Here is a 16,249-nt window from a genome sequence, read left to right as displayed (position 1 = left end):
TTACAAACACTTAAGCAATTTCTTTCATTATCATCTATACTAATATATAAAGCTGAAGAGTCTCTTTGTTTGTTTGTTTGAACGCGCTAATCTCAGGAACTACTGATCCAAATTGAAAAATTCTTGTGTTGAATAGACCATTCATCGAGGAAGGCTTTAGGCTATAAACCATCACGCTGCGATTAATAGGAGCGAAGTTACAATGGAAAATGTGAAAAAAGAACAGGGCAGGTATAAATCATAACTTATATATTCTACCCACGGGGGCGAAGTCGCGGGCAACAGCTAGTCACCTATAAAATCATTCACGGTAACTGATTGCAAAAAAAAATCTACAATTAAGCTCCCATCCAAGAGATTGCTTGAAGAGATTGCTGTTTAGCGATAAGACCGCTTTTTGTACTCGTCATATTTGTCTGCATACTATTGTCTTATCTATTTTGCTGATCTATATTTTACCCAAAGAATTAGCATTGCCATACAACGTGGCAATGCAGCCAGCCTTCTGGGCACGTTTGCCGACTTTGGCAGGGATGTCTTTTTGACGCTTTGTAAATAATGTATACTTATTTTTCTTTTTATATTGATATAGTTTTAAAAATGTAAATATTATTTTAGTTTAATTTATTGTAATAAATAAGTTGAATACGTAGTTGAATACTATTTGTTTTATCCTTATCGTGTACAATAAAGAGTATTCTATTCTACATATTATTTTACCTACTGACTTCCTATAAAAGCTCTTAAAAGAGGTTTTTATCTCAACTGACAAAGATTTACACAGTGGTTGGTACTCCTGACTGCGCGGCTGTTGCAAATGGCCAGTACGGAAATAAATTGAGCGTAATTTTATCACCCGCCACCGAGGAACTTCTAACGTAACAAGAAGTTAAAGTTCGATAATGTTCGCAAACTAGCGCTACGTAATTAATTAGCTCTAGGATGCTTGTACTGAAGAGGACTGTTTTGAGTGCTCTGAAAACAGTCGGTATTGGTAGTGGTGGTTAAGGATGGTAACATTGTTGAAAAGACTACTGAAAAACATTTAAATTAAAAAAAGAAAATTTAAGAGTTCAATAATTGCGAGTCCCACATTAAATACTGTTATTAAACGTCTGGTTTTAAGTTAAACATCCAGCACGTGTATTTTAAAATTAAAATCTGATAGAGAAATAAAAACGATATGACAATCTGATACTGGCTAGTTACTTGATGTAAAAATTTAATTGTAATATCCATACTTTTTAATACAATACTTTTTGGAGGCCTAAAATAATTTAATTCGAAACTTAGGCATTCGTATCGTAAAGTTCCTTTTCACATTCACAGGTCATTATGCTCTAAAAATACATTGAGTGACTGAAAAATACACTGTATTTTTTAGTCAGGAACTCAGGGAGTAAGTTTCGAAAGTACTGTAGTGAATGGAAAATATATCGCTTGGACTGTATAAATTATAGAATCAGCTGTAAAGCAGTTGATAGACGTTCAATTGTTTTTTCTTGAGTTTTAAGATCGGAATCTTGGACGAAAGAGTAAGCTAACGTTAAAACGAAAAATTAACGTATTAAAAACAATTAATTATTATAATGTATACGTTAAAATGTAACGGGTTTACTTAAAAAAATAACTAGTTAAAATTGAGTTTTGTTAGCATAGGAAAATTTCTCAAAATTCTGACCAATATTTGTTGTAATGCTGTGCTAAGAAATATACACGGTGATTTTTTGCTCATCTTACAAAGGTAGCCCAGTTCATATATCCGACATAAAATACCCCTAGGCGCGATTTTTTTTTATCTTCAACTAAGATAATAGAACAGAGAGTAGAGGTACGAAGAAAAATGAAACATGAGAAAACGCAAAAAAATTGTTAAAACGCTAGGACCGCGCTCGCAGAACTGTGTTTCTAAAACTACGAATTGCATCATAATATTGAATAAAAATTCCATTTTTATTCAAATCTCATAAATACCTATTTTTTTTATCACAACCGTGTTCTAGTCATTGGATACATGAACTGGGCTGCTTTTGTAAGACGACTAAAAAATCACGGTGTATTTCGATGTTACATGAAGGCTTAGATTTTTGCAATATTTCTTTATCTACCTCATTACTTACATTTCAAGGATTGGACAGGAGTTTCCATCCAAAGTGTATCATATTATTATAACCATTAGTCACAAATTCCTCTTCCGCAGTTCTGACGGAATCGGTTGAAATATTTCTGTCTAAAACACCCATGTTTCCCCACGGGGGTTGGGGTGGCGTGCATAGTACTAATGATTGTTGTTTGACCTCCTGTGAGAGGACTCAGGGGATGTGGAACATGGATCTGTAGTGTGCATTAGTAGGTAGTAATGGTAGGTGTTTACTTAAAGTTTAAAATTGTGTAAGTAAGAAAGTATAATGATTTTTGGAAAATGGTTTTGGGCAAATGCTTAAATCAAACATTTTTAACCAGTACACGTGCTTTTCTTTTTTGTTGAAAATTGATTGTTCCACTGGTGATTTTACTCTTCTCCCGTTGATTTCCATCTGTCTGGATATCACCGTGTCTGACTATTCAAGAACTGGTTTTTAGTTATGTTGCTGTCTCCATATACGTTTACCATTTATACATAATGATAACGACGCTAGAGATCTGGGAACTAAACTTAACACATTTTTTTTAAAGTATTGACTTTGATTTGTAGGTACGGACAGACAGCAGAGCCTCACTTAAGTTTCTGTTTCTGTTTTTCTCTTAGAGTACGGAACCCGAAAAACAGTCTGTCATTTTCCGTGCTCCGTTAAACACGAAGTAAAAACAAACAGACAAACTTCTGCATTTAATATAATAATGGATTATGGCAACTCTGCCGAACATTAGAAGTAGTTGTAACAGGTCTATAGATTTCCCAAACTTTTGCTATTACCAGAAAAATGCTTTAAATCAATAAAGGGGTTCGATAAAACTTCCTTTCTAAGTAATTAATTGGTTTCCCTATTCTTGTAACATTAAGTATTTGGAGAATATGTGGAGAGGAGAGATAACTGAGAGATTTAGAAAATTATGTTGATTTGAGAATAAGAACCGCCTTAGCAGTAAGGAATAAGTTGTCATTGTGAATAAACTTTATTTATTTCTAAAATACGAATAAAACATACTTAATCGTAATAAAATAATATGTGTTATTATGGGACATGAGGGGTTTCACAGACCTTCAAGTCATGCACAAAGACACCCAGACTCAGGGCAAGCATTCGTGGATCACACAAACGCTTGCCCTTCATCGATCAAGGATCAAGCCCTCGAAACGTGACTTTATCCACTTGGTTTTCCGCGCCATCAAATACTTGGCAAAAAAAAAAACGTGTCTATGAGACAAGCGATGAGTGACTACTTAAATTTAAAATTACTTTAGTCGCCGTCACTAATTAAGTCACAAACCTAGTCGTTCAACGGCCTCTAAATTACCAAAACTTTCTATAGCGTTCCTAAATTACAAAGATTAGGTACTTATCTGAAACTGAAAGTCGGTAAACTTGCTAATGGTAGAGACGCACGAATAAATTTTATTAGGACCTCTTCACAGAAGTTTGCATGACCGAATGTACGTGAGCGTCGAGTTTGTCTATCGGTGAACGTGAATGTAATACATTGCTGATGTTCTTTTGTTTGTTAGGACGGTATTCGCGAAGAATGTTAGTCGGATCAAGGATCAAGATGTGTTCTGTAAGTATAATCTTTCTTATTCTTTATGAGCCATATGGACTGTCTGATGCGAATAGTTTCAAGTATATGTTTGTGCGCAATAATGAACGTCTCTACTGAGTATGGTCTGAAGACAAGATAAAACTATTATTTTTGTTGTTAGATGCTTGTACAAAATGTGGCAGTAGCAAGCCTTTCTACAAAGATTGCTGTTTTATGGTTACGTTGATTATACCAATTGTTAAGGTAAATTATAAAGCCGTTTATTTTGATAATATGTATATTTCGAACAAAATCCAATTGTGCATTTTCAATAACATTTTTTTTCTCCGTATTTAATGCTTATGATCACGTACCTCTGATAAAAACGAACTAAAGTACCTCTAAGTAACTGAATATAACATAACTAGCTGTTGCCCGCGACTTCGTCCCCGTGGGTAGAAGATATAAGTTATGATTTTTATCTGCCTACCTGCCCAATTTTTGTTTTTTTTTACATTTTCCTTTGTATCTTCGCTTCTATTAGTCACAGCGTGATGGTTTATAGCCTAAAGCCTTCCTCGATGAATGGCCTATTCAACACAAAAAGATTTTTTCAATTTGGACCAGTAGTTCTTGAGATTAGCGCGTTCAAACAAACAAACAAACAAACAAACAAACTCTTCAGCTTTATATATTAGTATAGAAGTATAGAAGTATAGATATAGATTATTATAGATTATTTTTATGACGTCATTTTTCGTGAACATTTCGCTGGAGTCTAAATTAGTCTGAAGGTCAGGTTTATCTATCAAAGGCGTAAATGAAAACCCTATTTCAATTAGCAGGTTAATTAATTAAAGGTTTATGTTACAAGTAATTAATTTACGAAGAATTTTCTGAGATAACGCTTTGACTTCCAATGTATAATTACTATATTTTGCAGTGAAATATGGATAATGGATTTTTAATTTAAATTGATTCTAGGTTTCTTTAACAGATTTTTTTTGTAAATGAACATTTAGGATAAACTATAAGCAAAAAAAAGTATCATTAAAGAGTATTTTTAAGGTAAATTATTTTCGCTTAGCATGACTTAGTCGTAATTAAAAAGTGCCTGTCTAAGGTTAAATAATTGATGAATCTGTTGATTTTAAAACCTTTAACAAATTCTTTTTAATCCGTTTAAGTACAATAATTACTTTTTGAGAATAACCCCCAGGCACCAAAAAGATAAATTTTAAACTTTCGGCAAACAAAACCAAACCTTATACACTATCTCACAGAATACAATATTCAATAACTCACCTAAAATAATTCCAGATAAATGGATGAACAGGAGTAGCAGCTGAACGTTGCTGTGCCGATGCATGTCGTTGGCTCTCACTTACACTTCACAACACGTAATCGAAAATTATCACTATTATACTGAAGTAACACATGGCGTCTTCGTCACGAGACCTGAAAAGAAATACGGATTATATTAAAACAAGTATAAGTTTAGGCCTAGGCACAGAATTCTAAAGAGGTACGTGAGAGGACGCAATTTAATCAAAACTTTTTTTGCCTTTACGCTGAGGTGTGAGAGGATGTTATTGTTTGTCGAAGTGAGATGATGTCTTTGCAGTATAGCACGTTGTCTTGCTTGCACATGAGTGAGTACAGGACTACTATCATTTATAGAAGTGAGAAGCCGTTTTCGGAGTATAATGCGCTGTCTTGCTACTGCTTGACTGTTTGCATTACTGCTGACGTCGTGCAAGCAAGATGGCGCTCTAACATGCGTTGTCACTTCTCGTTTTTGCAACGGCAAATGTCTTGTAAACACTAATTATAGGAGCGAGTAACAGTAGGCTTACTGTAGGAGTTCTTATTAAGGATCACGTAATATAAAGTACGTGTATCAATGAAAATTGACAGAAATTGTGTCTTAATACGTTACTTAAAAGTAAAAAGGTACTTAGCGTTTTTTAAGCGATTCTAGGCATTAAGCAAACTAGTAGAAAAGGGAGGTCTCTAGAGTAGTAATAGGTATAGGTCAAACATATGTATTTATGTTAAGCAAATAGTTGACGAATATCGTATGTAAGTACACAAAACTGTAATATCCAATTTAAATTCACAAACATGACAGATATGGGGACAAAGAACTGAATTATGAACTTTGTATACTCTATGGTATGTTATTTACTCTAGAGGGAATGCGTATGGAACTAATAGAAAATATTATGAAAAACGTAGATAGATATTTGTTTACAGTAACTGAGTATACAGTATGATACATACTGTATGTCATTTTGATGCTGAAAAAAGAATTTTTTTGACAGTGCAATCGCTCTCCCAACTATACGGCCTCCCCAAAAAATTACAACTATTTCTGTTTTCCTCAACATGAAAATATGTTGTGCAATCTAGTCATGCAGTCTTCAAGACTTACTTAGTAAATTATTGTAGTTCAAAATACTGTAATGAATCTAGATATTTACTCCATTCCAAATAAACTCCAATTGATTTGTATTTACGTTTATCTCAAGAAATCTATTTCATTTTTGTCTTGAGATAAAAAAACGTTGCTGCTGAGAGTCCCGCGGGACTTGGGCGCACAAAAATACCGGCAGAAATAGATAAGGGTTAGTATGTGCTACCAACCGAGACCCTTTGTACAAAATAAGAGGTTTCAACATGTGAGAAAAATATTGACGATATTGCAGAGATTTTGCGGCAACACATAGGTAGTATTCGCAAAGTAATTTTCATACTATTGTAAATTATCATCTTTCGTGTTAAATTAAATCGTCCAAGCGACTAAAGCTGTGATCACACCTAATATAATAAAAAAAATGTGCAATTCATAAACACCAAGTTATAATAATTTTTATGTATATGTGCCGTTCGGGAATCGAATCAGCAGTACATCCTGTAATTAGCCACTAGTCAAATTATAACGAGGATTGAAAATACCTTGTTTTCTTTATATTCTGAGAAGTAGTAGTGAGAAATAGTATACATATACATAGAATATAGTTTCAACAGCTAATCAAGTTAGGAGTACCAACACAAGACGCGGAGATAACAGTGACGAATGTAGCGTATATCTCTGAGCAACTCTTACTACCACCACTTAAAGTATACCTATTGCGGCTGAGGAAGCGAGACGGCGCTATCCGTCGCGTAGAGCTTTATCTCTTTCACACACCTGCAACAGTCGCACTTCGGGTGGTTGTGGTAGGCTCTCAGGTGCAAGGAAGCAACTATCTACCATGCACTGTGTACCATGTTTGGTGTACAACAGAACGCTAGGAAACTTGATTTTGCTAATCTAATAAGGTAGTATAGGTTTTGTTATAATTGTGTTGTATTTCAAAGTGTTGTTTTCCGTTCGTGCCGCAATTGTTAAGATATTTTTGACTTGAACTGGGACAAAAATTATCGTTAAAACAAACAGTTATTTTGTTAAAAAATACTAACCTAATAGTTCGTGACAATCACTTTTATTTACAGATTAGAACATCATAATACTACAAGAAATAAAGAATACAAAAAAAAATGGTGACCTATTTATAAAACTCTTTTAAACATTAACGACTGAGGTACTTTTTTTAAATCATGGAATTTAATTCAATAGCCCACGACTTGTAATACCAAAATTTGTCTTCTAAACAGCGCAGTCCCTTTATTTATAGCTTTAAGAAACATGTTTGTTACTCAATCATTCTGTAACGGCTGAACTTTGTGAAGGATGAAATTTACTATAGAGTATAGAGGTAAAATATGTACAGGATTATCACATAGAGTAAATTTCCAGCCGGATATTAATAATAAATCTCCCTTCCCTTGGGATCTTAATAAATCTTGACGCATAAAATATAGTTTGGTTGTTTTAAACATATTGATTTGTTATAGCAGTTGTGGGGAAGAACGGAGAAATTACGAAGATAATTATCTTAATAGTTGTTCTGTTTAATGTAAATTTTAAATAATATGGTTATCTATATCTATATCTATACTTCTATACTAATATATAAAGCTGAAGAGTTTGTTTGTTTGATTGTTTTTTTTGTTTGTTTGAACGCGCAAATCTCAGGAACTACTGGTTCAAATTGAAAAAAATATTTTTGTGTTGAATAGATCAATCATCGAGGAAGGTTTTAGGCTAAACCATCAGTCTGCGACTAAAAGGAGCGAAGATACAATGGAAAATGTGGAAAAAACAGGGAAAATTATTCATCTTCGAGAGCTTCCGTTCAAAAATTCCTAACTTATATTATCTTCTAAACACGCGGACGAAGTCGCGGACAACAGCGACAGACAACAGATTAAACTAATGTCTATTAGATAAGTAAGAACTGCTTATGATGAAACGCCGTTCAATGACAACCTGTACTAACATTTGTCTATGACATGTCAAGCCATAGTTACGAAGACAACAAAATAAAGAACCAACAAGAAAATGACCAACTCCCAAACTTGATAGAACTCAACGGCTCTGCAGATAAAACATAGAAATATCTGTTTGCAAGTACACAATGCCTATTGAATGATAGATCTAAATCCTATCCAACAGTTTACTCACGTGATATTCGAAACTGTACTAAGTTACATCTAGAACGGCACAATCAGACGAAGATCAAACAGGCTAAGCTTTCGGTATAAGCGTGCGAACCCAGTCGTTACGTGCGATCCAATCTTACCAGCTAACCCCGGTTTATTAGCTAGATAGCATGGTGAGGTACTCCTTGCACTATGCTTGTGGTCACACTGGCGGCGAGAAACGAGTGAGATCTTTGTTTGCTTTGTGATAGAAAAACGTATTTTCTTTTTCGACTATTAGTCGATTCATCAAAACTTAAGAATTTAATTCTTGTGTCGCAGGGTTTGAGAGAGCATAAGACATGAGCATAAGACACCCAGACTCAGGGCAAGTATTCGTGTTTCATACAATTTTTTGTCCTTCGTGGGGATCGAATCCGCAACACATCGAGAAAAGGTATTAATTAGTCCACTATACAACTCCACCATGATGTGAGATAATCTCATTTGAGTCAATTTTCTTTTGCTGTTTAGTTTTTTGCAAGCCTTGTTGTGATCAATGTTAATAGATTCAGCAAAATATCGTACAATTATTGGAACGACTGCACAAGTCTCTTCTATTCTTCTGGGTAATTGTTAGCTACTTTACATTGATAAAAAAATATAAATTATATTTTATTAAGAAAATTAAATTTCCATTGTTATTCACGGAGCAAGAGTTTCAAATTACCATAATGTAAGTATTCCGAGGGTTCTAATTTAAAATATTACTTGCGTAGGCATAATCTAATCCGATCATAAAATATGCAAAAAAGTCTGAATGTCACAATATTTTGCACCCACGCAACACGCCTACTTAAATCAACACAATTTTGATCGTCTCATGTCTCTCATAAAGTTAAAAACAATTTTCAATTTAAAATTGGAACTGTGTGCCTTAAACATGAATCTATTCATGTTTAAGACTTTAAAATGAGAGAGCTAGCATGAGTTTTAGAACGAAGTCCATCCAAAGGTCTGTGAAAGACCGCTGTTACTGATTAGACCGCCCATCGCGACACTATATAACTATTTAATTTGATGTGGAAAACACAATATTCTATTCCGGAGGACGCTTTAATATTTGCTCATAGGCGACCAACAAGTACCTAGTTCTTCATTTGTTCCCCGCTGACAGTGGGGCCACGACTTATCCAGGAGATAAGAGATTGATGGCTGGCCCTCCAACAAAAATGGATCGAACTAATCTCGTTACTGTATTATATTTACTCAATCGATGAAACGTGGATTATCTCTAAAGGCCTTTTCTTTATAGTCTTGGATCTTAAGCAGAGGATAGAAGAGATCAAAACATCAATCTGCCATTACTTATAATGCCAGATAGGCTCCGGGCGAAACTCTGTAATGGTATTGTGTAGTCAATAATTAAATTAAGCTGCTTACCAGTTACAGGATTAGGTTGAAGATAATGTAAATAATAGTTTGTGGATAAATAATAGTAGTTTTTACTCTATATTTTTTTTGTTTCTGAAATAAAGGAGGTCAATTTTAATTTGTGACATAACACAGATTTTATTCAGATATTGTCGTAACTTTTACTGGATTTTAACCGCATCGTTAAAGTTTTATCGTAATACTAAAACTCTAGGCTCTAGACTTACAGACAGCTAGGTAAGCGAACAGCTGCTAGCATTTAAAAAAGTACAAAAAATACAGTTTCAACTTTACACTTAAGAGTACGAAGAACGGGTGTTTTGAAAACGCCTTTTAAACTCTGCAAAAAATATTGCAATGTTGTATTTTAAGGCGGGTGTCTGTCGTGAAGCGGAATGTACAGTCGACGACAAAAGGTGATGAATGTTTCATAATTTGTCATCGTTGCGTGAAAAGTATACTTTTCTCCTTGGGTTTTCGTATGCAAACTAGATGGGAAAATCGGTCAAGTGCAAACTGGAGACACTGAGAGTTACATATAAAAAAGTGGGAAAAAAACGAATCGTAATCGATGGTAAATCGTCGTGACCAAAAATTTTTTTAACGTAAGAACTGTTGTCGATCCACGATATTTTAGTCATAGCCGCAACATAAAACAATAAAATACGCTTTCAGTATTGTGATCCTTGCATTGCGTGGGGTTGTAAAAATCTTCAAATCACATGCACAAAGACACCCAGAAAGACCCAGACCTTGCACAAGCATTAATGGATCACACAATAAATGCCTGTCCTATGTGGGAATCGAACCCACGACACATCGGGCAAGGCGATCGATACTACTCGACGACCCATGCAGTCATATCCTTAATAGACATATCGTATTACCAGCACACTTAATCTAATTGATTAATGATTATTGAAGTGAGAGGCAGCTACACACCGAGTTACTTTTTCGCCCAAAAAATGTCAACAATTATGATGTCGACCCTCAGGTAATAATACAGAACCATGTACTATCTCTTTACGTCTTCGCATTATATAGCATTAACTATTGACCGTAGAAAAGCTGTTTTTATAACTGAATTTGTGCCAAACTTTAGGTGAGGGCAGTACTGTCCCTTAAAAACTATCGTGACAAAATCCAGTCAGAAGTCCTTTTTTATCTCAATGATACGAACCCCGCTCATGATCAAACTAAGGCTTTAAACAAGGAATAAAGTAAAGCAGAGGGGTTTATAAAATATTTTCTAGTTTTATATTAGTTCTAGGAAAGCTGAAGCTTTTATATCGCGAGAATTCTGCGATCTTGCTGAAATCAAGAAGGCTGTTATGGTAACTTGAGATTCTGTAAGAAGCCAACTATTATATCTAGCTTTAAGAAGGCTAATAAAAGGATTAAGAATAAGAACTTACATGACAAAATTTGATGTTAATTTAATAAGTGATGTAAAATAGCTCAAATTATGAGAAAGTACGTACAAAAGTCAAATTACAATAATAAATTCAAAATTGAATGTTATAAAAGCAAATATGATTCTATTGACATATATTTAAAACGGAGTATCTCAAAATTGATATCTTTTGTTTTGACTTTTCCTTAAACGATTCAAAAAGTTGAGTAAATTTCTTGGAAGCAAAACAAATGTTTCAAAACATTTATCACATGTAGATTCTCAGAAAATATCAAACATTGGCACGTGTAGATGCTGTTACAATTGTAATGTTGATAGCCGCTCTTGGGGATCTACTACACCCATATAAAATAAAATATATGAGGACTGAAAAGGACATGAAGAAGCTTTGGTGAAAGAAGAAAACTCAGAGACATAATTATACACGAGACTTAAAACCGGTCAAACAGTGGATCTTCAATAATAAGATTCCGTATTTATCATTTGGGTATGAAACCCTGAAAAATATCACTCTTTTAAGCTAATCGCGATAGAGGAAATTGAAGTTTAAATTTATCCCACATAAGACACAAATTTCCAGTTCCATTATAACCATCACTTATAAAACTTTTCAATAGTTCCGTCACAAAACTTAGTACTCGCGACTAATAATGCAGGCAAAGTAAGTTTTAATTTGATCGAGCCATCATTTCGACGTAATTAACAGCATATTTCCCGGTATATCAACATCCCTGGAAAATGACGAACATTTTCCATTTTCCAAAGTTCGTAACGAGAAAGTTCGGTTACAACACTATTTGATGTTCATTTACGATGTGAAATGAACTATGATGAGCTATCGCTGTTCATGGTTACTTCATTTGATTTTACTTACTGTTAAGAGCATGGAAACAACACATGATTGGGTTTTGTAAATTGTTGGCGAGATCGTGTGGAATAGGTTTGCCAGATTGTTTTAAACTAACCATAATAAGATCAGCCTATTTTGTCTCATAAGCTATTTTCGGCTGGACACCACGCTGGCTCATTGTGGGTTAGCGATTTCAGATTCTAAAATTTGGAAATCTAAGTCTTATCGCGGCCTTTTCCCACAAAATCAAAATCAAAGTTATTTATTCAATTTAGGCATTGCTAGACCTCCATTAGCGTCGACCCTGCACCTCGTATATTAAAAAACCGTAAGGTTTAAATGACAATAATAGGTACATTTCATTTTATTTGTATCTCAAACCAACGACTTTAAACAAGGCTTAAATATTTGCACAATATAAGTAATGTCTAATTTTCTACTCAGCATATGAGCAAACACACATCAAAGCTTTCGTTTCATATGTTTCTCAAGAACGAGCTCAAATAAAACATTCTCGAACTCGTACATTTAATTCATTCTTTTCCTTGTAACATACTTTAAGCCCGCGGCTATAATTGTTCCTCTCAATACATATTTAATACCAGTAGCGATGGCCCGGACAAAGACTCTTAAAATTTCGACCCTAATCACAGCCCAAAGTCGTGACACGTGAGAATGTGTTTTATGATAATCAATTTAAGGTTTGTTTTTTTATAAAATGCCTTGGTTTGGATAAAAAATCGTCTAATTTTATCTTATTTCATATTACAAAAGCTTCATAATATACCATGCCATGTGTATACCGAACGTGTATTGATCAGCATGCTAATATAAGAAAGAAACACTCAATAAAGTACCATATTTATCTAATTATAAGTTTCAAATTAGAACACTCGTAATCTAAACATTAAACCAGATAGGTTCACAATACAGTGAAATTGAGCTCGCAAACAAATGGGTGACAATTTCGTGAGTGAATTTGAATGGTTAACTATTTTCAATTAACTAAGCGCTCACTTGTATAACGAATACACTAATACTTTATGATGATAGTAATCGAGCAAATCCTGTAACTCTATAGTATACTAGAATGTATAAATATAATTCTTCTTATGTACATTCGTAAGTAACTTCATACCTCCTAAAAGGCTGGATCGACTGTTGAGTGGTTAAGATTCACAATTCATTTTCGTTCGCTTTCTTCTTTTACCTCAAAAGATGACGGAACACGACTTAAGAGAGAAAGTTAGCTTCATGCTTATTCAAAAATATGAATTTAATTCGAATGTAATCTTTCTCCTTTTATGAGCATTTTACTTTCCAACAATTCCTAATCAAGGATTTTAATTCCGTTTTAAATCGATAGCTCATCCTGTTTGTCTTAACCATAACAGATTATTCGGCACACGTACGATATATTTCAAATTGTATTGTGCGCATCTTATTAGGATGTGTGTGAATCAAGACGTGGGCTCCTTACGTTATGTTCATTATCATATTTAAAAGCAATATATTACTGTCAGACTCGACCTTGTTCGGTGCATTTGTCGCATTGTTATCTTAAAAGGAATGTGCCATTTACAAATACCTATCTACTAAAGGAAAATGTAGATCAATCAATTTTGGAAATAGAAATACTGACTGAATAAAAAAAAAAGATCCATGTAAGTAGGTCAATTGGGTATAAAAAAAGAAAATTGTCTTTTGACGTTTTCGTTAATTAAACAATTCCTGTCTTTATTCGGATCAAGATTTCATGTACCTACTGACAAAATTATACTAATCGAGGATATTTCATTGTAACCTGTTGGGCATTAAGATCTGTCATCATACTTGTTCATTAAATAGCCAGTCAGTAACAAATTGACCAAAAATAAAATACAAGTTTTTGTGTTATAAAAAAAGCAACTTAAAGACCTCGAATCTTAGGTCTAATGAAAGCTTCATTATATTATATTATGGCCAGTTATTGTTTCACACATTGGCACTCTCAAAATAGTGTCCAAGCGTAGCTAGCCAAACAGAATAAAAAAGAATGTTCTTTTTCTGCTTTCAGCGAAGCCATCGATCTCTCGTTTGACATCAATTCCACGGATGGATGATTTCCAGACTTTTTTTTCAAGTCGCTTCAATGCCGACAGTTTTAATACTACTAGGTTTTTGAAATATTACTATATCACCGCTGTTCTAGTTTTCAAAATTATAAGATTTTATTTGCCGTTTTGTAGAAATCTTTAGGTTTATAATCAGTCTTTTCTTTAATTTTATTTCAATCTGTTCAAAAAAATAATTTGGAGAATACTGATGATTTTACTAAGCATCTTTTCAAAACTTCTGAATAATTAGAAACCAGATATGAAATAGTTTGCTCTGCTCTTTTAACAAAATGTTATCACACTTTGTCAATATTTGTCACTTGTTTTAGCAAGCTGGATTCGATACCTACACACTAGATAATTTCTAATAAAATACCAAGTAACAAACAACACTCCGAAGGAATACATGGTATTTTCCCGGTAACTTAATAACTAAGAAACCCACCTAGATACGAGAACTAAATTAAATTAATTAATAATTTGATGTAAAAGTTTCCGTATACCGGGAATTTGATACACAGCCCTAAACTTGTCTGCCAATGTATGCCAGCAAAGGGGTTAGCTGTGAATTATTGCTGCGGTCCAACAATGGAATATTAAAAGGATCATCAGCCTTTGACAAAATTATACTATACTGTCATTGTTGTACACAGGTTAACTGTCATTGGAAATTATGGAATAGATTAGATTTCGGTTTTGCTACATTTTCTATTACGAACTTTGGTTGCCTTTAAAATCAATTTAAGAGAGAGACGCGATCTTTGGTAGTTTCCTGTAAGAAGCTTGATGGGAACATCAAATATTTAAATCCAATACATCATAATATACAATGAGATTGACAGGTTGCGGTGCGATGTCAGTTTTCAAACAAAATTTTCCTCATTTTCGAAAACTGAAGCAAAAGTTAATTTACGCACAATTAATACATTATGATAGCATGTTTTCGAAGTTTGTTTCCAGCTCGGTGCGGTACTAGGAGCCTCACCTGCCAAGCCTGATACAAACAACTTTGCTAATTAACTTCCTGCTACCTTGTTAAGAGTTTACCGTTTCATCTATGCACATTAGCTACATACACCTTTGGAAATTCAGTGATATTTAGCATAGTTTAAATTATATTGGAAAAATTGTATTCACAAATCTCGATTGATTGTTCAGACTGCAAATTTTCACATACTGTTGTTAGCGTTCAGTAATTAAAAAACATTATTCTTTAAAATTCAAACAATTTTTTTTTGTCTATTTTGTTGGATAGTCTTACTTTTATATGCCAGTGACATCGTTCGCGGAAAAGGTGTATTTGGTAAAACGATTTTATTAGTGACTAGCTGTTGCCCGCGACTTCGTCCCCGTGGGTAGAAGATATAAGTTATAATTTATACCTGCCCTGTTTTTTCACATTTTCCATTGTATCTTCGCTCCTATTAGTCGCAGCGTAATGGTTTATAGCGTAAAGCCTTCCTCGATGAATGGTCTATTCAACACAAAAATAATTTTTCAATTTGGACCAGTAGTTCCTGAGATAAGCGCGTTCAAACAAACAAACAAACTCTTCAGCTTTATATATTAGTATAGATTAGTATAGATTTTCCTCTACATAATCGGATTATTTGAATAAAAAATTCTAAACATATATCGTTAGCACCGTTTGCGTTTTGTTTTTCACTTACAAACGTTTGCTTAGACTCAGTTTGTGCGTGAGCATTGTTTTGTCAATATTTAGTTTTGTTACCTGTTGGAGTTGTTTTTAATGGAAAATATTTGTTTTACAATAGTCCTGATTGTTTTAGGCAAATATGCACGTGATGATACAGCAGACAGTATATTATAATAGCTTTCTAGTCCTAGTAAATAATTAGCGCCGTTTCTTCTCTCACAGCAAAAGCACTTTAGAAGCGGTAGAGGGTGGGCGAAACTGGGTGCTGTCCAATGTAAATGGTGCTGACCTTCAAAAAGTGCTACTTAGTAGCCTAATTTGAATAAATGAATTTTTGATTTTGATTTTGATTAAAAATATCTAAATATTTTGGCATTTATCTAAGAGGTACACAGATTTTAAGTTCTAACATAATGAATTTAGAAAATGTGCACTAAGAAGTGACGTCACACGTCCATTCACTGCGTAGATATTGTAAAGAGACAAAACTACACAGCCAATATGATTATTACAAGCAAAAAAATATGTAAGTACTACGTCACAGTCTCATTAATATATACCTTTTAAAAGTGCAACTCTAAATAGGCTAATAA

The 16,249-nt window shown here is 33.8% G+C and overlaps 1 protein-coding gene across 3 annotated transcripts in view; it reads right to left on the bottom strand.

The window, feature by feature from the left end:
- LOC113497362 overlaps nucleotides 1-16,249 on the bottom strand; it is an 87,450-nt gene that overhangs the window by 60,254 nt on the left and 10,947 nt on the right. For 2 of the 3 annotated variants that reach the window (XM_026876898.1, XM_026876900.1), the window contains exon 2: nucleotides 4,984-5,136. In XM_026876898.1, the coding sequence (XP_026732699.1) occupies nucleotides 4,984-5,047 (64 nt within the window). In that variant the 5' untranslated portion in view covers nucleotides 5,048-5,136. Of the gene's footprint in view, nucleotides 1-4,983; nucleotides 5,219-16,249 lie in introns of those variants that run through there. The other variant, XM_026876897.1, reaches the window with a different exon arrangement.

Source organism: Trichoplusia ni, chromosome 9, assembly GCF_003590095.1.
Source record: "Trichoplusia ni isolate ovarian cell line Hi5 chromosome 9, tn1, whole genome shotgun sequence".
NCBI classification, from domain to species: Eukaryota; Metazoa; Arthropoda; class Insecta; order Lepidoptera; family Noctuidae; genus Trichoplusia; species Trichoplusia ni.
Note: the sequence above shows the minus strand (reverse complement) of the source record. Positions and strands in the feature narration are given on the sequence as shown.